Raw genomic sequence first — 24,072 nt, forward strand, 5'->3', positions numbered from 1 at the left:
CATGATATGGACCGTTGACGTTGAGCACGCGTTTTAGACTAAGTCGTGTGATTTAATTTATCATTCCTTGGATTTTAAGTATTATTTTAATTTAATTTAAATTTTATAAATTATTTGCTAATAAAGATTTAATTAAGAGATATCTGTAAGTTTTTATATAGTTTTCCGTTTGAATTTACGAAATATCTTGCCAAATATTGGTGGGGTGGCAATTTTACTTTTAATTACATTTTTGTCGCTAAAAAGTATTTATATTGAATAATTAACCCGAAACAAGGAAAATGTGTGGCTTAATGATTTAGGAATTCATATATTTCACGCATTTGCAACATTATATTTTGTTTGTAAAGAATAATATAGTGTATTGACTGGTCAGGAAATATATACCACTTTGATATAAATATATTTCGTAAACTGATATATTCTAATTAAAATCAGAAGTCCATAACCTATTCGGATAATATGTATTATGTTTATAGGATTGAATATTTAAATATTGTTGGTTTATTTTAATTTAGGTTCTAATGCCGGGTCAGGCCGGTAACCCAACGCCGCCACAGTCTCAAGCAGCGCCCGGTACGCCGACTTCCCTACAACACGGAGGAGGTTCCGGCAGTCCTTCGGCGGCCGGAACACCCGGTATGGTTTCCTCCGCGGGTTTGGGTGGCCCTTCACCCGTGGCTGGAGGTCCTCCACCCACGCACCACGTCTGCTGCGAGTCCGGTCGACCCATGCTGACCGACCCCTTGACCGGGCAGACCATGTGCTCGTGCCAGTACGACGCTCAGCTTTTAAATTACCAACGCCTAGCCGCTTCCGGACTTCCGCTCAATATGTACGGAACGGCTGCGGCCGCCGCTGCCGCCGCCGCAGCGGCTTATGGCGGCGAGCAAGGATTCTTACCGTTGGGTGCCACCGAGCAATCCGCCTTCTACTCGCCTACGGTAAGCAAGCGCCTTTTCTATTATAATTCACTGCCAAAACCGCCCAATAAATATAGAACAACAACCCAATTCATTTAAAAGAATTTAAATTATAAATTAATTTTTTCTTATTGGTGCACAATCCATAGTCGCACGTGATAGCAGTTCTAACAGTATATTAAATTATTTTTAATTCGTAATTAACGCGTTGATTAAATTAAATGAACCCACTGGAAACACAGCGTCGCGGTCGCATACATATACAGATATGGGGCAGTTTTATTTTGCTCATTTTCGGTTTTAACACCTGTTCAAACCTTTCTAATTTTTTTTCTTCATAGTTTTACGTGAGAGGAATTTTAATTATATATATACTTTTTATTTATGTTTGGGCAAGGGGAAATTTTAACCAATGGTTTAATTATTAAATAGTTTAAGCTTTAAATATTTTTCAAAACAACATAATTGTTAAACGTACGTGCCTCGGTTTTTTCTTTGACCCTAAAACTTAATAGAAATATAGGTTGTTTTTTTTCAACTTACATGAAAGGAGATTGGGATGGTTTCCGAGTTGTTAATTAAGCCTAATCGTGAAGTGTTTGTTCCATTTCGCGATTAAAAATATTTTTACACTTTAATTAATTTCACGACACTATATACTTAAAAGGCTCACGAAATTAAAATGTTTTGTGGTCAACGATGCTCGCAGGACACCGCGTTGCATGCAACTAAGGCAGGCCGGAATAATTTATCTTTCCAAGCCAAATACATTCTCAAACTAGCCCAAAAACCGCCAAACTCAAATTTACCAAAAATAAACCAAACCATCAAGTTATACTTTCAAGAATTTTAATTTTTAGCAAAGAAGCCCAATTGGCGATTTTATAGCCAAAGCTGGCATTAACCAACGGTGTTTTTGATTAGCACCGGATTTTTTTAGGGGGGGGGGATGAAGGGCGCACGTGCGAGGTGAGAAAACAAGGAGTATAAAGAATAGATTGGTAATTAGAAATTAAATAAGAAATAAACTTAAGATTTTCGTTTTTTATACTCTAAAACGGTAATGCTGTTCCAATAATCAGTAAAAAAAGGTTATATATATTTGATATATACGGATAATTAAATTTAAGTTATATGGTTAAGGCAGCTGAATCATTTTTATATCAAATAAACAATTATAAGGCATTTAATTCAATAGTTTTCAAACAATTTACCGCAAAATCTGAGTAAATACCAGTGTATTCGTTTATCGAACGCGACGGACGCTGTTGTCATTTTCAATATCGTGCTTAGAAAGGGGTTTATTATTTTTTTTCTAAGTCATTCGTGTATTTTGTCATCTAGCCGAGTATAATTACACGCTACCAAAATATATAATAGCTTTCGAGGACAAACATGATTTCAATATAAAAGTATCCGTTCCGTGTCATATTCAAATATCAACCCATAACCATAAACAAATTACACTCAATATAAGTATACGAATCTCCAGTAAGGGCCTTTTTAAATTAAGATAAAAATCCATCCGCCATCAGGAGACAAACATTCTTATTAGACACGAACTTACGTATAGTATTGTAGGGTTATGATGGCAAAACTCATTTCGCGATCTCAAGTGAATGAAAATGATAACATAGAAGTTATATGTCTCGTGAAGAGCTAATAGGGGGTCATTATTAAAGTTTCTTTGTGTAGCTGCAGAGTTGCATACTTCGGTCGTTTTTGCTAAATTGCGATACAGGGTTGGGTAAATACGCGTGTCTATACCAGCAAAAGAGATGGGTTTATCGACACAAAGTTAATTGCATCATATTCTTCGGTCAATTTCTTTAAACTCAGTAATGTTATGAAACGGAACGTTTAATTTCGTATAGCTTTACTAAATAGGTTTAAGGCACGAAAGCTGGTATAGTATTTGGAACTCGAATTAAGACTTAGATTCTTGAGGTTATGGCAAAAACAAGGGATTTAATGCATGGTGACATGTTCTCAAATCATAACTCGAAAACAGTGTCATAGATGTTACATTTTCGACTCAGAATCGATTTCCCAAAGAAATCACCCCTTTAATTTATGGCTGACTAATCAGATACAGTAGTAAATATATAGTTGTATCTTAGTTCTGAAACAACATTCTGAGGTTATCTTCACTTTAGATGGGTGATTTAAAAAAAGCTGCAGCTTATGTTCTTATCCAGGATTCAATTAAAGCTACCTAAATACAAAATTTCATCAAAATCTGTTCAGCTGTTTAGCCATGAACACGTTAACAACATGGATTAATTAACATAAATTAAAAGATACGTTTCATTTGAGTTGCGGCCGGGTAAATGAATATAGCGCTATTTTCCACTGCATATATTTTATAATGTGATACGCTGTAATAAAATCCATATAAAGCCCAACCCATTTAATATAAAATGATATAATTAAATATAGTGTATCTACAGAGTAGCGAAAGAAAGCGGTGGGTCTATAGGGCGTTCGTTATTATATACACAGGCAAAGCCTATAATTATTGGCGCTAATAAAATGAACTGGAGAGACTATAGTTTGACATTAAAATTTATCGCCTCGAAGTTAGCAAATGTTGTCGGAGGTCTATGAGGCCAAAAAAAAAACGGGGGTTGTAAGAAGATAGAGTTTAGTTTAGTGTCTTGTCTGTCTACAACCCAAGACACACCAACGATTGGCATCAACTCAGGCGCGACGCGACTAGAGACTCTATATATCGGGTTTTTATATTCCCAAGTGAAGGTACAATATTATGGTTTTTTTTTTACTTAAAGTAATAATTTATAATTAAAGTAACTATTATATGATTTAATAATTATTGATTAAAATTTCTGTTAAATGTTAGAGTTAATCTTAATTTACTGATAATAAGCGGGAATTCTGGGGTTTGACTTGGTGACGTCAATAAAGACGAATTACAATAGCACCTCCCATATCTTTAAGCATCATCGCGGCACAATATTTTTAAGATTCCAAGTGTCTCTTCTATGGTAATCACTCGAAACATTTCAAAAACACACGAAATGAACGTTCACCTTCACTTCAAACGTTATAATAGCTCCTCCCATGTCTTTGAGCACCATAGCGACACAATATTTTTAAGATTTCAAGTGTCTCTTCTATGGTAATAACCCGAACGTTAACTATATACGTGATAAATTTTCACCTTCACTTTAAACGTTAATGGTAATAATCCGGAGTTCATTTTGCTAAAGTGAACGACGGTCGAAGTATATACGACTTGGAAACGAGCTCGGTCCCGGTCCCGGCGGCCGGGTTGGGGAGTTTTTGGTGATTTAAGGAGTCAGAAAAATAACATCAGCGAAAATTTCACCCTCGTCTCTTTCTCATGAAGTAATAATTTAAAACCGCCGCTCGTATGGTTTATTTGCTAAAAAGACGCGTTATTTCTGGATATAGTCGGTTTTAGAACCTTCTCCACACCACCCTTGCTCCTTAATTTGTCATCGCTAAAAGTGTTGTTATTTTTTGGGGCTTTTATGGTCCATTTTATAATGTTCACTTTAACCTTATGTTTTTGTGTAAAATTACGTAACCATAAGGCCTTTCGTTGCTTATTGAGTAAGATATACTAAAACATTAGGCTTTTTGCGAGTTGGTTATGTTGTAATAGTTTAAATTAACCGCTTAACTTAATTGAAAACCGTGACCCTTTTTGGCAAAATGTCATATTACAATTTGGACTCAAAATCGTCCAAAGAACACCCCCGTATAATTTTTGTGATACATTTAAGTAACACTCTTGCGTAAACAAGTCTAACTTAAAACCACGGTGTTTACAAAAGGTAAAATTGCTTTGGAAAGACTGAAAATGGCGTTTAAACTGAAAACGCCCTTAGCTAGCTACTTAATTGTTGATACCTTATCAATAATTTCTGATTTAATTCGTCGTAATACGAGCTTGTATTTTAGAGGAATCAGTTTTGTAGACATTATACAAAAATGCATGCCCTCTTCGGAAAAACTTATCAGTAGCGAGTCAAACCAGTTTACGAATAGCGATCGAGGGACAAGGGAGGGAATGAGTATACCACCAACATATTGTCTATATCGGTTAAATCAAGGAGTATCGTTAAAAACGGTCTTATTTAATCAAATTTAAGTACGAATCGCGTTTTTCTTTCTCTCTTTTCCCACATCGATAAGAAAAACTGGACTTTAAAAAGGAAATTTTGAGCAAAAATCCGGATTCCGCTGTTTCTAGCATTTCAAAAACGAGAGGTTGGAGACTTGTCAATCGATTAGAGGAGAAAAACAAACGGTTTGAGTATGAAGATGTATGAACTGAAGCTATATGCCTAAAACCAGATTATACCCTAGCTCTAAGCTAAACTAATTTCTTTATAAAAAATGACCCTCAAAGCGCTAAGTTGAAATTGCATTGCATAAACATTTAAAATTCAAAGACTTCGCGTAAAGACTAAATAAGTAGATGGACTGCAAAACCCCATGTAGTCAATTCTCGCTTCCGTCGTTCTCAAACTAGCTCGAGCTGTAAGTCCCTAGAATTACGAAGTATAGGTACTTATGGAGCAGATAGTAACATCAAAAACATCTTCAGTAACTTTAGCTTAAATAAACCTGATAGTCTCAAAGGTTGAATGCAAATGCTGGACCCCTCTGGAGCGTATCGTTGCCCGGCATCGATGTATATAGCAAAGTGAGGAATTAAAGACTCGGGGATTTGATAAATATCTCGGTGAACTTCAATAAATTGGTTCGAGAGTCTGCAACCAACCATCTTCCCCATCTACCCCGACAACCTCTAACAGTATAACCTCTCATGGTGCATACAAGCTAAAGCCACCTAGCTGGCTCTTATCACCATGGCGTCTTTTACGTAATAAAATTTGTCCAGCCTCTCATGAACTTCATTAAAAAGGAAACTTAACGTCAACGAATTGTCAGTTAAGGCATGGGGTACCTATAGCCTAGCTTTTTCGGTGTTGAGTCCCCGCTGAGACGATTCAAATTGTATCCATTCCGATTCGCTATCACCACGTCCCTATCAAATATCGTAAAAAGTTCTGTTTTCGGATTGATAAAGATTATATTACCGGCGCAAGGAGGACTTGCAAGTACTCGCTCGTTAATCAAGCCCCGCATCAATTCGATTAGGATTATTTTACGGATTTATTATTATCTTTCTACTAATCTTCCTTAATTAACATTAAATATTATACAGGGTGTTTCAAAAAGGTGGTAGGGCCGAAGTGCAGTCGGTTCTATAGTCGAAAATGTAACTTCTATGACATTTTGACCTAGATGGACCACCCTACACAATTGACCCCTTAAATTTAAGATAAGAAACTGAAAGACAATGCCAATTTAATTAAGGGTCATCCCTAAAATATGCTAATCATAACTTGTAAACTGTATGGCCCTTTCAGCTCAAAATTTGTCCAACCGTACCCTTTTTGTAACACGCTGTATAATGGTGGATTTGGTGTAGTCCCGCATTACTCTAAATTGTTTGCGTAATAAAAATCCTTCAATCTCCTTAGAATTAGGGATGGCCATTGGGTAAGGGGAAAATGGAGGTAGATAGTTAACCTTTGACCTCCTTACTCCTTATCGAATCCTTCCTCAGTAATGACCCCTTAAACCCAAAATAAATTTACATTATACGGTTAACTTTTTCATAGACAAATTGATCATCACACTAATAAGGTTTCCCGATAGAGGTACTTAGTCATACAACGTCAGGGATAATCCTTTCATATCCTGAATGTGAACGGGCCATTTTTTTAAACAATAGATAACAGTTAATAGTCTCGTGTTGGTCTTCCCTAATAAAAGATAAAGGAAATTAAGGCTAAGGTAATCTAAAAAATTAACAAGCTGGCAACTCCTCCTTCGTATATACGAAATTATCAAAAGAACTAAATGAAATAGATTGAATAACAAACCATCAAAACAAAACGCCTAAATCAACAGCATGATATTGAAAAGGCGAATGAAAACCTTGATAAGGTGGTGGTATAGATGACGAGGGTCTCTTCTTCTTCTATATAAATAAGGGCAGGATCGTTAAGCCCCAGAGGGCGTTGCTTTCTATCTTCGTTAAGAAATCGCGCGCCCCAGCGGCGACCGAGACTCCAAGATCTCCTTGTCTGCAAGTTCTTGCGCGAACCGTTCGGGAATCCTAGCTGCAGCTGATAAGAACGACCGACGACGATGGGAGACGACGACATTTATCCCGAGTCCCCCCCCCCCATATCCATCCTCTCCCCCACTCCACCATTTCATCGCAATCGCGCTTCAGACCATCTCGGATAACATCATAGGGTCCACTATACCGCTAGTGTCAATCTCACTTTGCAGTAATGGCCGATACCCATTAACCGGAAGTTCTCATTCAACACCGCATTATACCCTACCTAAGGTATAGTTCAACTTGACAACTTATCCCGCACGAGAAATCAATCCTCACGTGCGACGTTTTCCTCCCTACGACCTTGAAATCCTTCCCCTCTCCCCCGCCTAACAATACTGCAGGTTATGGGGTAGAAAAATTAAGACAGACTTCTAGTTTAATATATTTCTGGTAATGTCTTAGGATCTCCTTCTAGTTGTTTATCCGTGATAGGATTGGGTCAGTTCCGGTTGACTAGGCGCCCAGCGGGGCTCAGCCAGCTATAAGCAGGCCAACGGCTACTGAAGAGGACTTCTTCTTTTTTCTGCGCTCAACAAGAACGTGAACGAACGTCGGTATCGAGTTTTTGCATCATTCTTTATTGCAAAGAGGCGACGGATGCTATGGATAATTTTCTTAGCTTTTCATTTTATTGCAGTATTATTATATAAGTACTAAAGTTTTCACTGTACTTAGGATCTATGGCGGCAATTAAATAAGAGTTTGTTTGAGCGCAAGGAGACTTTTCACCTTTATTTCTTTGGGGCTCAATTGCGTGTCTGAACTTTAACCCCAGTTAGATAATGAAACCGGTTAGGTGGGTAATTTAAAAAAAATATGCATGGAGCAATGCATAATCGGCTACCCTTGATTATCCTAAAATGATCAAAACTATCCCGGTAATCAGTATACACAGTGATTAGCCCCTCGGAGCAATGCATAATCAGCTACCCCTAATTAGCCTAAAATGATCAAAACTATCCCGTAATCAGTGATTATCCCCTCGAAGCATTCCCCGTAACAGTGATTAGCCCCTCGGTGAAGTGCATGCCTGTCAAACATGTTCAATGCCACCGTTTATTGATCGTACGAGTTGTACAAAATAGAACACGTCCAACGACCTTATATAAATGTCTCTCTGTAGCTCTTAATGGAAACCGAGTACAATAAATATATCAAGTACAAGACCTCGCCATTTGCAAAATCAGCAAACGGCGACGGCAGCCAACTCGCTCGCGTTGCATGATCATTAGGACAAAATAAATACCCGACCAGTATATGGTTTAATAGATAAAAAGAAAAGAGACATTTATGTTAAGAACAAGTTTCACTTGACAGTTTTAAAAAAGGCGCGACGATACGTCCCTCACTCATTGGCGTTGATGTCCAGTAATTCCGTACGTGTTAAGAAACAACAGGTATTATTTCAACGGAGCGTTTAACGAGGCTAAAAAACCCCTTACCTAAATGGCGTGCCACAATCTATTAAGACATATATACGTTATATATATTTTTTTTTATATTCGTCATACTTCGCTATTTTTTTATGGTAACTCGTACCCTGGCTTTTAGTTCTAGGTCTAGATGCACGTGTTTCACTTATTTAAGCAAATGTTTTGGCGTCAATAAGCTTATGTCGAATGGAAATCGAAATGGTTTAACTTATATATATACCGTTATTATTATCATGAGTTTAAAAGATAAGAGTGTTTGGGTCGTATTATCAATTGTTGAAGCGAGTGGAATTTTGCTAACAAGAACGCAGGGCGTTACGCGATTGGTCAGAGGTGCTAATTTCAAATTATCCATGAAATCTCAAAGTAATTTGAATTTTAAAATAATTCCAGGGTATTCCTTATAGATAGCAGATTGTCTTATAATTAGTAGAAGAATCGATAATAAATCATGTGATTTCATCCACCCTTTAACGAATATTAATATATATATTCACAGATCACGTGACATAACGAATATTTCTTGTGTTAATGCGCGTGAAATTTAAAAATTCAAAACGAGGCTTAGCATGCAACTTTTTATGCTAGGCTTAGTTGTATTGCTATAATAAATGCGTTCCTAATGATGACCGACACCGTCATATTTTGGGCAAAACAGATATGACATCACACATTTCTTTTCAACACGATCTTTCTGTTTGACCCCTAGCTAGCTCCATTGTCTATCTAGAAAGCGGCTGTCGTTCGGCTTCACGTATACGAAGCCTGGGTTAATCAAACTTGTCGAGGATAAAGACTTAGCGGGGTTGGCGTTGTAGGAAAGACTAGACTAGTTCTCATACTATATATATACAGGAACCAAGGCCCAGCTGAAGTAGATCGTGAAGACACCCTTCCCTATATATATGTTTCGTCTCCCGTCCATTTTTATGGTCATCTAAATTGCGCTATCGTCGCCTCATTCCGGAGCTAGGGTCATTCGTTCTTTCATTAGATGAGCCAAGGCCTATATTGTCTCCCATTTTTACTACACCGCGGCGCCCCACTCGATCCCCTGGAAGTGTGGCTTCTTTTTAAAGCTCACGAATAGCCCCTAGATTGGTCATAAAGAGAATTTCTTCCCATCTTCCCCAACAAGTGATTGCACTAAAAAAAGAGAGAGGCTCCATCTAGAAGAAAAAAAATCAATTTTTAAGGCATTAACACTCGTCTCGAGCGCGAGCTATAGGTTATCTTTGGCGAACAAGGGCATTTCCAGGTTTTACACTGGTCATTTTGTGGGTGAGTGGGTGTAATTGAGGGGTTATGTGAATTAATTCTTCGTGCGCCAGTTGTTGTTGTTTCCAGCTCAGTTTTAAAAATCAAAGGGAGCCCAGCGGTCCTATAATTCCTATAAAATTCTATAGTTTTGAACCTGCCCTATATTATCCTATAATATCATGAAAGGACCTGTATTTTTGAACCTGTCCTATATTATCCTATAATTTCATGAAAGGACCTATATTTTTGACTTAGTCGAAGTTTTCGTATTGTTTTACATCAAATTTTAGATCTTTTATCGAGAACCATATTTTCCTATAAAAACACATGATTTTTCTCCTATAAAATCCTATAACTCCTATAAAAAAAGTCCTATTTTTCCTCTAAGGAGTCCATGTTCAAGATAATTGTTAATTATTTGAATCTTAGTTTTTAATTGAATGTTTTGTTCTTGATTGTTCCGTTTATAGGCGAATGGTTTCGACTTAAAGGAGAACTTAGAAGCGTGGAGGTCCTTACAGCCATACGCGGCCTCAATGTATTATCCTTACGAGTCAGCGGCTTTAGCCGGATACCCCTTCGCTAATGGGTAAGCAAAGCATTCCGTCATATGTATATTATTATTTATTATAAAACCCAATTGTTGCTGCATACAACACACTACTATATACACTTTGGTTGGTACATTTGTAACGGCAACGAAACTAATTTATGTACTCCCCGCGGTGAACGCGATCAACGAAGATTCGCGCCTGAACCCTAAAAATAATAAACTTATTACTATTCGGCGCGGGAAAGCCAGCCGACCCGGTTTATACATCATTAGAGATAATAGTCAATTTGGAGAAACCCTTTCCCCAATACGCTTCCAGCTAGTCCTCGCTATATTCAGAACGGTTATGTATACTACACTCTATTCATAAAATAATCCACTCTTGTTACTACTAGTTTAAAGACAAGTTATAAGCTAAATACCTTCAAGGGGATTATCAAACTCATTCTAAATTTAATGCAGAATTACTATAACTTAAAGATAGGCGCTCATGGGAACACAAAGTTAATTACTATATGTATAATTCTCTGGTACATCAAGGTTAAGACGTATCAGTTTTCAATCCAAGAACGTTATTGGACCGTTATCTATAGCAGAAGTGTATACTATTAAATGTGGTAGAAGTGTACATACTCTGGTAAAGTGAAGCTAATTACTCCTTGTTTTACGGGACAATTAATGTTTGGCAGAAACGTAACTAAATGTTGTAGACGTTCATATGTTCTTTGACACGTTCCACACAGATTAAGATAATCTTGGTCCAAGCTCCCTGTGTCGTAGCAAAAATCCCTCCAAACACTATAACTGCAGGTCCTTTTAGAATTACAAAGTCAATGTGGTACGCGATAAATCCTCCATAATGTACATATAGGCCTATATAGAGAGAGGCTGTTGCTGGTAATATCTTGAATGGGGTCGAATTTAAAAACTTTACAAAATAAAGAAAGTCAAAATGTATGTACCTCTGTAAATAAAATGGGGAAACTGCAGCGCGGGTTTAAATATGATTTCCGTTTTTCCATATATACGAGCAGCAGCATGCACGTTATCGGTTAAGGAGATCCCCTGACTATGGCTATGGCTTCTGGGCCAAAAATTGATTCGAATAGTGCATGTGTTGGGGAGAAACGTGCAGTTTCCGAGAATGGAATCGGAATCTGGAGTACCCTGGTGCACGCTCGCAATGGAATGGAGCTATGGAGCAAGGATAGAACGGCGCTCGATACTTTTCTTCTCCGTTTTCGCATCTTCATTGAGTAGTTTTAGCCGCTCGAGGGGGTCTAAATAGTCCATTATAATAGGCGAGAAGAGCCCGCCAGAAGTAGATGGGTGGGTGTTGAGTGTATGTGGGGGGTTTCGCCCCCTTTCCGCGCACCGCCGAGAAGCGAACCTTCCCGGGGGAGTATCCCCCCGCCCTTGATGAAGAAGATATCAGACTCGAGAGTATCCTACATAGCTTTCCTACCTCCTGGATTGCGTGAACGTATAGCCACGCAGCCAAAGAAATACGTACGCTTCTTGCGCAAATCCCAGTATTCTTGTATGTACGTGCTTAGGGAGCGTTCCTAAAGTTTTATTTTCTTCTAAAATTCTGATACTCGCTTTTGTTGATTTGTGAGAGATATTTACAAATGTCGGACAGGTATTAAGTCAAAGTTTAAACTTTCAAACAAGCTAAATGCGATGCCCACGAGCGGGCAGAAGAGCAAACAAAAATGGCTCCCTCGCCTGGGAAGAATCATGTTGCATAATTAATTTATGAAGAGGATACGGAGTGTCATACTTCTTCTATTATTCCCTTCTGGTATGCAAGAACTCTTATTTCAAACTGCTCGTGTAATTGTATTATCAAAATTTCCCCGTCAACCTTTTCAAAAATAAATTTCTAAGCTCTTATACGAATTTCTTATTAGACTGACATGGTAATTAAAAATAGTAGTTGTCAACAACTAATCAGCTAGCTATAACGAAAGTAAACAAAAACAAAACATAGTACCTAAAAGTTAAAAAATAAATAAATAAATTCGAAATTAGGATATTGATATTTTATCTTTTTCAAAGTCTGTCTACCCAATCAATGTAAGCAAAGTCGGCTAGGCAAATTTCTTAACTAAAGCCCGAGACGAATTTTTAGGCTTAAGTTAAGGTGTATGGATGGTTATATATTTTTTCAATAAAAAGATTTTGAGCTCGGGAGGAAAGGGTAGGTAGGTAGGTAAGGGGTTGAGGGGTATACGGCCACTAAGCCTTTGATATGAAAAGTGTATTGATTATTTTTTTATAAAGTCGTTGTCGGCATGGAGCGACGACGGAGAAAGTTATTAATTTTCCCAAGAGAAACTAGACGGGATGCTTTTGGCGGGAAAGGAAGGGAGAAGGACGGCGAGGGAGAAGCTTCTTACGTGTTTATTTCCAACTGACGTCTCCCTGTTCCCGACGACGGTGAGACTTACCGGAGAAAAAAATCTCTTCCGATCCCTCGAGTCGTGTTCGAACCATTTTAAAAAGGACTAAATCAACCTGAATTTAGTTTGGAGTTGTTTTTCATAAAAACAGTATGGTTCTGGATTATATTATGGTCCCTTATTAAAGAACTGCTCTTATTTTAGGGTCCCAATGAGATGATGTACTAAACAGTGGGTCTGGATTATAAGTTTGGATGCCCAGGGATACGGGGTCCCTTATTATTAAAGAACTGGGTTTATTTTGGGGCCCAATGAGATGTTGTACTATAGCCTAGGACCCTTTACCGTTTTTCATAGAAACAACAGGTCTGGATTTAGTGGTTGATGCCCAGGGCCCCAGATATATTAAAGGTTCCTTATTAAACAGTGGGTTTTATTTTGGGGGTCCCATTGATTAATTGGGTATTTAATAGCTGGTTAAATAAATTAAACAAAAAAATACAGTGGGTCTGAATTATAAGGTCGTTGAAATGCAGGGCCCCAGATATTATAGAGGTCCCATACTAACAACGCGTTTCATTTTGGGAGTCCAAATGATATGTATTGATTCCAAAGCCATCAAATAGGTATTTAATAGCTGGTTAAATAAATTAAACAATTAACCTAAAAACAGGGGGTCTGGATGAAAGGTTATACTGTACATTAGGGGCCCCTTATTAAACAAATGGTTTATATTGGGCCCCTTATTAAACAAATGGTTTATATTGGGCCCCCAATTAAGCGTTCAATAGCTATTCAATTCGACTTATTCTTCGCAAATCGCTAGAAACTTATTTAACCAGTACCCTGGAAATGTCGCGTTTGTCACAAGTTGGCGTTGCGTTTTTTTCATTCTTGGTGACGCTTTTATTGATTTTTCTTTCCGTGTATTTTTGAAATGTACGCTACCAAAAAAAACCGTCGTCCCACCAGCTACAAGATGACGGTGGCTAAAGGAAAATAAGCTAGAGGACCAGAATTTTTGTCCCTTGGTTTTCTTTATTCTGGAGATCCGAGAAAGAGAGAGAGAGAGAGTGAGAGAGAATCGCGTTTTGTAAAAATTGTACAGGCAAAGAAGAAAGCACCACCAGCTATAGTCACCCCTAAAAAAATACAAGAGAAAGGGAAATATATATATATATATACATGAAAAGGCGCAAAAAAATAATATGAGACGCCATATTTCATAACCTCCAGACTTGTCAAGGATTCGTAAAAATACCAGAGTCGCCAAATATTCCATTTTGCCTTTTTTTTACACTTTATCGAATTGTGTTTCCCCGAAAGTTATTGCTTTTATACGGCGAATACGTTAGTCTGTTTCTACAAGCTATAACGTTTAGGAATATTTTACTCGGATCCAGGAGGTCGATAATACGCTTTGCTTATCTTGTTTTCAAATGTATTTTTTTGGCGATGGGGGTATAATACTAGAGGACACGAACTCAATATGTTCCTTTAGCTATAGCGTGTATTTTGACTTTTAAAGTTAAAGAAAAGACATGCATGCGCCTTGCCGCGGCCCAACTAGCTAGGCGCCGTGATCCAACCAGATTCGCACGCGCTATGTTAAAGAAATGGATGGTATTTTGATTTCCCTTTTTTCTTTGTCCGAATCTTCTATAACCATCTAGCGATTCTGATTCTCCCTTACCGATAATATTGTGTTTAAAATCGAATTTCTTATACCGCGTCAGCTACTTCTCTCTCTCTTTTTATTAGAAAGAACTCAATGCGACTTTATGTTATAGAATTAACTAGAAAAACGTGTTTATGTTTCAATGGTAGGTAGAACTTACTTTTCCGAAACTTCGGAACTACGCTAGATACACACGGAAAATATCCTATTGATTAATGAACTAGTTTATACATATATATATATATATATTTGATAAAGTGATTCGTAAAGATTTATTCAATATTTGGTGTGAAGTATTATATTTATTATTGGATATAATCAGATGTATATAATACTTCTCTTCGAGAGAAGTGTACTATATGATTCTTCCCAACATCGCTTAACATATGGAGCAAGGTTACTAAACCGAATAAATAGTTCCCTCATCATTTCTCTATTAGCGCTTAATTATTTGCCAAGGCGCAAGCGCTCGTGGATTTTTGTCCCACGTCAAGACAAGCAAGGTTTGTGGGTTGATTGCTGAGGATTTAGTACCAAACAGTTATAGAATTCACCCCATCTGAAGTTTAATAGACAGGAGAGAAAACAAAAAGGTGCATGAGCCTGGGAAGAATCATGTTACATAACTAAGTATTAAGAGGGTACAGAGTGTCATCCTTCTTCTATTATCCCCTTCTGCTATAATTCGTAACCGGTTCTCAATAACTCTCATATATTTAAAGTAGATTTTATTAGATATCCAATCAAACTTAGATTCAGAATTGATTAAGGTTTGGATGTAGCTTCACGTGTCTAAACAGGATTGTTTACTTAATGTTTTGCAGATATGGGGTTGACTTGAACGGAGCGAGACGGAAGAACGCGACGCGAGAAACAACAGCGACGTTAAAAGCCTGGTTAAGCGAACACCGGAAGAACCCGTATCCAACAAAAGGGGAAAAGATTATGCTGGCCATTATCACAAAGATGACCCTAACACAAGTATCAACGTGGTTCGCCAACGCCAGGCGGAGGTTAAAAAAGGAAAACAAAATGACGTGGTCACCCAGAAACAGGTGCGACGATGACGATGACGACGACGATGCCAGACCGTCCAGGGACGCCAAAGACGGTGGAAGTGTGGCGTCCTCCGGCGGTAAAAGCACCGACGGAATGGACTACCGAAAACCACCGGGCTCTCACGACCCTTCCGACATGTCTGGTCTACATCGTCAATACCCTCATTCCCTTCACCGAAAAGAGGACGATGACAGATTAAAAGATGGTAAGTAATTATAACCATTCAATGTTCCCTAACTCGCTTCGCTTACATTCCAATGTTGAAACTTTTGTTGTTCAATAATCGAAAAGTATAAGGCAATAGTATGCGCAATAAAAGAGCAGATCTCCCTGTATTTGTATTTGGGGGGTGCCCGCTTTAGAGGGAGATAATTAGCTGTCCTTCTGATGAATACGCTTGACCGGACATAACTTAAGTAGCCATCTAGGAGTTTGTCGGGCGTTTTGATTTCTTCCCTGGCGCAGTTTAATTTCTCGACCCCCATTCCTTCTTCACCCACCACCCTGTGGGGCTTCGTAATCGAAGCGGATGAACCAGCAAGAGGGAAGTTTGGTTCCTTCCGCGGAAGGAAGGAAGTATATGCCCATCCACGGAGGCAACCCTACCAGGGTAAAATTGGGGAATCGCCGATTGAAGAGGCAGCCGAGCAAAACAAAACCTCACTTTTGCCCTAGCCTGGTGACCAAAAAAAGAAGGGTGGGGGTGGTTGCTTGGTTGGTTTTAACGAGCCTAGCCGTCCATGAAATGATCATTTTGCGGTTCTTTGCTTTTATTTATACGATGATATTATGTCGGAAAGCGGACGGCCGGGACTCCCCTCCCCCTCCCCTAACGCACTCTTTCCATATATACAGCACAGGCAGATCCATTTATAACGTGTCATTATATCCGCCATCTTATAAAGATCTCCCAAACGATTCTGAATGATTTGAACTGACAGCCCTTTTATAATGTTGCATGAACGGTTCTTCCTCATCCGATTACCGTGTGTGTATCGAATAAAGGGCCCAATAATAATCATAATCAGCATTAAGAGATATAAACGTCCTATTTTTTCTAAATCCGGAACAATTGGGGGAGTTTTTTTAACCAGGATTAAGTGTCTTCTACCCGTTGTTGTCGTCAATTGGGTTTAAAATATTGGTATAATTAACTGGTGAAGTCAAACTGTAAATTGTTTGGATTTACATTGTTGTGATTGAATTGGCGTAACAGGCCACTTAACGGTGACGACTACAAATTCCCAACGTGTTTAAGCCTAATTTAAGTTTGGTTTGAGTGTATGTGTGTGTGGTTTTCCATGCTTACGAGACTTACCTTTCGTTTCAGATCTAGACGACCTAAGAAACGGTCTGGTAGATATCGACGACGATTCAAAATCATCGGACCCGGGTCTTATGCGCGGTTTACACCACGGTCATCATCATCGCCTGCCAGGATCATCGAGTCAACAAAGATCCATCCGGGTTTCGTCCAACGATAAGAATCCGGGCAGTCCAGGCGCGGCCTCGGACGGCGGCTCACCGGTCGCGTCCGATTCAGAGTCTTCCCAAACATCTTTACTGTCGCCTTCGACGCCCGTTCACTCCGGAGGTCCGTCCTCGCATACGGACATACAATCGTCCTCGAACCCTAAACCTAGAATCTGGTCTATCGTCGATACGGCGACATCCGGGACGCCTGGACAGAACGGAATCCCGGTGCCCGCGTCCCGAGCGGCCGTCGAAAGCCTGAACTCTTTTCAAAGGGCACGACTCGACTATATTTCGTCGTACCAAAAACAAGGAGTCGGCGGACCTTCGTGGTACGGTACGACGGGTGGCCCGGGTGGCGCCCCACCACCCGGTTCGGTCTCCAATTCCTTCCCCCTGTACGGTTGTTCTCCTATGGTACCGTCATCGGGCATACCGTCCGGGTCGCCGGGAACGGGAGCGCACGCGTCGCAGTTGGCCAGTTCGGGACCTTTAAATTCCGGACACGTGGACTCGAGTCAAGCCGCGGCCGCGGCGGTAGCGGCCTCTTTGAACAGGTTAAGGACAGTTCATGGTTTCGGTTCGCCAAATGATCCGAACGGACCCGGTTCCCAAGGACCCGGCAAATCGAACGTCAGTAGTTTCAGTTTCGTCACGTCATCGAGGCTACATCCCTCGATGACCACGACCGCTTCTTCGGCGTCCGGTGGTTCTAGTTCCTCGGCCATCGCGGCAGTGGCGGGATCTCTCGGCATCAACCCAATGGCGTCGATAGCTAGCAGAGTCGTTTCTTGAGAGACCACCGAAATCTAATTTAAATTACAAAGAGAAAAATAAAATTAAATAAAAATGTTTTTATTGTATCATAGAAAATTATAACCGCGAAAATGGATAATTGCCCAACGTTTTTCCATGTTAAAAAGAAGAACTCGAAGAAAAAATATATTATCGTCAATTAATGTTTAACGTTGGACAAAATGCGAGTCAATCCATTTTTAATTTAATAGAGATCATTACCAAAGCCATGGATATGAAAAATTGCGGGTGGTATAAATGACTAAGGTTAATTTTATTTTAAATAATTAATTTTAAGGCTCAAAATAGTTTCAAAAATTAATTTTGGGATAGTTCAGTTCAGTTTTACCCTCTTCATTTATTTAACTCCCATCATAAAAGTACTTCAGTACAAAGTCAGACACACACACAGTACCCGATAGTTCAACCCGCACCTCACTCGATTTTCACTTACGAATTCCCAGAGCGGAAACAAAATATATTCACATTATTTTTAGTTTAATGTTAATTAAATTTAGTGCTCAATACCACCTGCAATATTTTTACCATGTCAAAAAAAAATATGTAAATAAAAAGACGGAAAGGTGGTACTGTACCAAAATGGTATAATATAAATAGCGAATAGTGTCCAAAAAGAAAATTAAAAAAAAACCGAAAAAATGAATCCTTGAAAAGGACGTAAACAAGATTTTTTCCTTCAATAAAACCAATGGTGTCAACATAGGCTTATTAATTTTTTGGTTAAATTATAATTATTTTTGCTTTTTAAGAAATTAGAGTAAATAAAAACCAAAAAATGATGCTATACGCAATCGTAATGAGCTAAAGGACAAACAAACAAACAAATGATTTTCATGTTAACCCTTTCCCATAACATACAAAATTCCTTAATGGCAAATAACAGTAAATAAAACCCCCATTAAAACTGAAGATAAAAAATATCCATTGTTAAATATGTGTAAAAATACATAAACGTTATATAGGAACAAAAAACAAAATCCCCCCATTAATTTTCGACGAAAAAACAAAGCTTGTAAAAATTTTAATATTCAATCTGAAATAAATTATATAATGTCATATGATATAAAGTGTATTTATTGAATTGTTTGGGTGAAATTTTCACAATGAAATTCCCTGATATTTTCAGGTTATCTTATCCCTGATCATTTCCAGTGTTAAGCATTGATCGAAGCATGGTTTGATATACCAAATGAAATCCCTGACTTCGTAGGAAACAATTTAGATCCCTGACTTATCTCTTATCTGACGATCTTTTGTGAACTCTAAACCACCATTTAAAGTACCCAAAATCAAACATAATATCATACACCACAACTTGTAAGTATAAACCGAGGAATTATATACATTTGTTGATTAATTCAATTCCGTCATACGTTCTCCCAAATACATATATATATTTCCTAAATATAGGTATGTTAATAATTTGTAAAAGCCAATAATAACACGAAAGAACATGACGGTATTTTGTATTAGAGCCGCATGTTTATCGCGTATTGCAAATCGCGTCAACAACACCAGCTCTATCGGAAAACTATCCCATGCAGCACACCCAAACCCTGCTATTTATTTTCCTGGACGCGTTTTGCAAAAACTTCTAGAATAACAAATGGACACGAAACGCAATTGTATGGTTGTTTCCCAAGTTTATACCCATTACAAACAAAACACGCGCATAATATGCGAAGTCATTTATATGAACCTTTAATATACACAACGTGTAGAAAAGCCATGGTAAAATAACAGTGCATCGACTATGAACCTCGTACGAGTTCGTAAATAGTGACATGTCACGATATCTCATGGTGCGTTACTATACCAAAGTCCTTCGGTATACACTCATACCTTGCATCATGGTAAGTAGAAACACAAGTTTATAAGTGATTTATTTCATAAGTATGACTTCGTAATACTAGAGCAGAGACTTATTGAGAGCTAGTTCGAGAACGACATGCGAGAATTGCAGACTACACTCGGTTAAATTTGCACTTCATCTTCATATTTAGTCTGCATTACTAAGCCTTTGACAGCGCCTCACCAGGCATCGCTTTACCTCGAATCTATGACCTACCTCACTCACTTCATGAGAAGCTCCAGTTTGTAGCCAATGACAAACTTATGGAAGGAACATATCTTATAAACTTATGGTAAAAAATATAACAGTGTGGTCAAGATATAATGATTTGTCGAGCTATCTTTAATTTTAAACGACCGTCCATAACCGAGAGCATAGTAGCAGCACGCGAATTGTTTTTTCTTCTTGTATTTGAGTTACGACGGACGATCGCACTGTCATATCAATTTCTCCCGTTTTCGAAAAGGGGGTCATTTGAAAATTATATAAAAATATCACGGTTGTATCTCTGAAAACGGTTTTTGGGCTGATGAAGAACAGCACGAATTTAATCATAAAACAACAAGTAAGGGGAATGGCTCAATTACTTTATTCAGTAATTGAAAAGCAAGTCGTATAACGTATTCCGTAAATAATACTCGTCACGCCAACTATACCTACTTCAATATTCAAAACGAAATATATACATTTCGTAATTCTCCATTCGCGATCGAGGACATGGCGACTGTTGCATAAATAAAACAAATCCCAAAAAACGTTTGTCGCTCAAATCGATATATAGAACGGTACGTATTATTAGTATTTTACATTCCGTCAAATGAACCAAATGACATGGTCACTAGACGGGAGGGTTGGTACAAGGTGCGCAACCTCAAAGTTGCAAATTGATAAAAAACAAAAGGACATCTGTGTCTTTGCTAGATAGTTTATTCATAAGTTTATAACATATGTTACACACTGAGAGCTAGTTCGGGAACGACGCGAGAATTGACTACACACGGTTTTGCAATCCATCTTCCTATTCAGTCTGTACTTAGCCTGTGACAGCGCCTCACCCACATCACTTCATGACAAGCTCCAGTTTGTAACCACTGACAAACTTATGGAAGGAACATATCTTATAAACTTATGGTTTACTATTAAGATAAGTTTGTAATAATAGGATTTTTGGACTGTTGACCTTCAAAACGTTTTGCAAGGTTATGATGGACATTATAAGTTATGAAATTCGGAGTTTAAATTCGCTGTTCATAGGTACTAGATAAGCGATAAATGGTTCAGTACAAATACCACAACGTGTGAAACTTTATTAGACAGATTTAGTGGAAATGTTTTAATTTGAAAATATCTTTTCTTTTCTAAAGACTAGCGAATAGATTAGTCGTGGAAAAAGGAAGGACAAAACCAGGCATTACGTGGCCATCTATTACGATGCCAAGCTTTCTATATAGCAAGAGCTTCTAAAACAGCATTATGTAAATGAAAGAGGCAGGGATTGTATCCAAGGGCTCTCTTTATCTTGGAGAATTGATTCTCTCGCTGGAGAAGTGAAAATAAGTATACCAGGAACCCTAAACCTAAGGGATCGCGCATAAAGGTATCTGATACCAACGTTATCCAGTCGAGACACAATTACCTTAAGCTAAAACGATTAATGCGTTGTACAGCAGCAATGTTGATCAATCGATGCAGTTCTTTTTGGTGATAGAAATTTTAGAGCATAAAACCAGGCAACTAAAATACTATATTTATAAACAGACTGAATGAATGGTCCCTGAGATATGCCATTTCATAAATATAAGTACTTTCTTTTTTTGGTATTAAAGAAAAAAAGAGGAAAAGGTATTTTAGGTGGTTTTGAGGTTCTAAGAACGGAAAAGAACGTTACAGGAAATGTCCAAGGATCAAGGAAAAGATGCCCAGCAAATGGTCCAGGAGGGGAGCGGATCAACTCTCCGCACTCCAGAACATCTTCAACGATATCGAATGCTAATACCCATCACCCATTGTCGTCTTATCTGGAACGATTGCTAAAAAATAAATCATAGCGCATAACAGCAGAGGGTAAAGCGACTATAGAGGTTTTGAGTTCATAAATTGATAATATATCATTAAGTTTATATGTCTAAAGCCAGGGGAAACGTAAAAACATCAGTAGTGTAAGTGGTTTAATTTCAAAGTACCGCTTGATTCGAGTAAAAAAAACATGGGTTGGAGCTAGCGGTAGAAAAAAACCAAAGGTAAAACGATAACCTAAAAATTTTTACCCCCAAGAATCTGGCCACCCCCATATTTACAAGAGGTGCTACCAGGGAACGAAAAATCTCTCTTGTATTTATTATTTTTGCGCCCGATATCTCTTATGGCGCTGAGGGAGCACAGAAGATGCAGTGATGGGTACTTAAAGAGGATTATTCGCTTATGTTTATAATGAAATTATTTTTAATACAAACTATATAAGTTGTAACAAAAGGGTTAGGCTTTTATTAGACAAAGACGCGTCGGTCATGCTTGCCATGTTTTAATATAAACACATACATATATACGTTGAAGCTTTTCCCAATTAAATTTTCATCATTTTCCTCCCACTACAATACGGATGAACGTTAACGTTGGAAACATATTTTTTAAAAAAGTCATCACCCTAATTGTTTATAGTCAAATTAGACTCAACCCTTTTTAATTCGGGCACCCCATTATTATACGCCTTTAAACAAAAGAGGCTCGCCATTCTCGCCCTATGATTTTAACACAATAAATTCGCCAAGGGGAAGGTCCACAACATACAGGGTATTTCATTTTGCTTGGCTCGTATAACCGCATGAGCAGGATCATGGGGAATAAGACGTCGTCAACCTGGTGCAGGTGGTTAGGTTTGGGTTGAAATTACGTTTAGGTAATGGTTACGTCATTAACTATCTTAGGGTCAATCTGTGGTCAGGTTACCCAACTATTTTCAAACCTGAAACGTTTAATTTCTACGTTATTATTTAAACCATGCATGGAGCGAGCAAAATCAATGACCCTGTACACTGTATATGTGGCAAAACATGCAGGCATGGTTGGGGAGAGCCGGGGTCGATATAATGCTCTTATAAAAGGCACCGTCAAAAAGTGGCTAGCGCTTGGTAGAGCGTCGTCATAAGGCATAATCGACTTAAAGCTTTGCATGCAGATTAAAGGGGAGAATTGAAGAATTGAAAGAGCTCGGTTGGTGTCTATGGGAGAAATAAGGTTTGCGCTGAGTGGAACTTAAGGCCCCTTCGGATCAAGTATGAAATAGCTGCTTGATAGTAGTTTAATATAGCGCAGTTCGGAAATAAAAGAAATTGATCTAGAACCGCCATTTTTCAACTACTTTACTATGATTTTCTTAGAGAAAAAAAAAACCCCCAGCTTTTCTAATTGCTAATAATCGTTCCATAGTGTATGGTTCGGAATTGTAGTTTCGGAGGTATGAGCCCCCAAAACATTGGCCTCTGAAACAAGTAAATTGGCACACATGTGCACCACAGAGTAAGACTTATCAGAATCTAAACAAGATGTGCAGGCTGATATGTATCTTACTCCACACTTGTGCCAACGTCGTACACCCCATGTTCCTAAGTTGAAACTTTCCACTTAGTCTGACCCAAAGAACACATCCTTTCAGAGTTCAGACTTACTAGAACCACACCATGGTTTGGTTAAACCATGACGTAATTTCCACCCACTCACCCACGACGACTCATACTTAAAATTAGACTCAAAATATTAGTTTAATTTAAGAACTTTTGTTTATACGCCAATGGGGTAAAAATACGAGGGAATTTTCCCAGAATATTCCTAGCTAGCGAACATAAAACGATTTGATTGTGAACAAAACGGCATGCATGGTTATCTTGTACAAGAATACAAAAAACCCTGGTGTGTTTTTTAACGATTATAAACACGAGGTTTAACTTTTAAATGGCGCTATGAGTGGGGACTTTTATTTTCTGGCGCGAAATGTTTATAAAAGGAACGTCTCCTAGTCGGCGCGAAAGAGCTATATAGTGGTGCGCGCGCTAAAGACCCCCTAAAGAAAACACTTAAAAACATTTTTGCGTGGCGCGTGCCAGCTCCGTAATGAAAGTGTGTGTGTATGTAACTCGAACACGCGTCTACTAAAGGAACTCCTTTTCATTTTGGCACCCTTTACTTTCCAAAGTTCTGACATTTACGACGACAAGAAACGCAATGCAGAAACATACTGACACAGACCGCGTGCGTGAATTCGTTCAGAGTCGCCTCCCAAACCAGATAACCGTTCGCCAAGTTTTTCTTTTTTTGTTGGCGTATTAGGAATTTCCCTTTCGTCAAACTTTACTACACATAGCAACAACAATGTTTAGATTCGGAGGCGAAATACTGACTGCTTTTGTAAAGTTGAATACATGCATGGCCGT

At 38.4% G+C, this 24,072-nt stretch overlaps 1 protein-coding gene across 3 annotated transcripts in view; it reads left to right on the plus strand.

Annotated features, from left to right (window-relative positions):
* LOC149650743 (uncharacterized) overlaps nt 1-18,860 on the plus strand; it is a 28,578-nt gene extending 9,718 nt beyond the window's left edge. For all 3 annotated transcript variants that reach the window (XM_089847374.1, XM_089847375.1, XM_089847373.1), the window contains exons 2-5: nt 519-944; nt 10,280-10,398; nt 15,270-15,709; nt 16,835-18,860. In XM_089847374.1, coding sequence (XP_089703500.1) covers nt 525-944; nt 10,280-10,398; nt 15,270-15,709; nt 16,835-17,772 — 1,917 coding nt within the window. In that variant the 5' untranslated portion in view covers nt 519-524 and the 3' untranslated portion in view covers nt 17,773-18,860. The remainder of the gene's footprint in view (nt 1-518; nt 945-10,279; nt 10,399-15,269; nt 15,710-16,834) is intronic.
* The last annotated feature ends 5,212 nt before the right edge of the window (nt 18,861-24,072 follow it).

The sequence above is a fragment of the Phalangium opilio genome, unplaced genomic scaffold (genome assembly GCF_054372755.1).
Source record: "Phalangium opilio isolate 3A_F unplaced genomic scaffold, DU_Popi_V2 ptg000082l_1, whole genome shotgun sequence".
NCBI classification, from domain to species: domain Eukaryota; kingdom Metazoa; phylum Arthropoda; class Arachnida; order Opiliones; family Phalangiidae; genus Phalangium; species Phalangium opilio.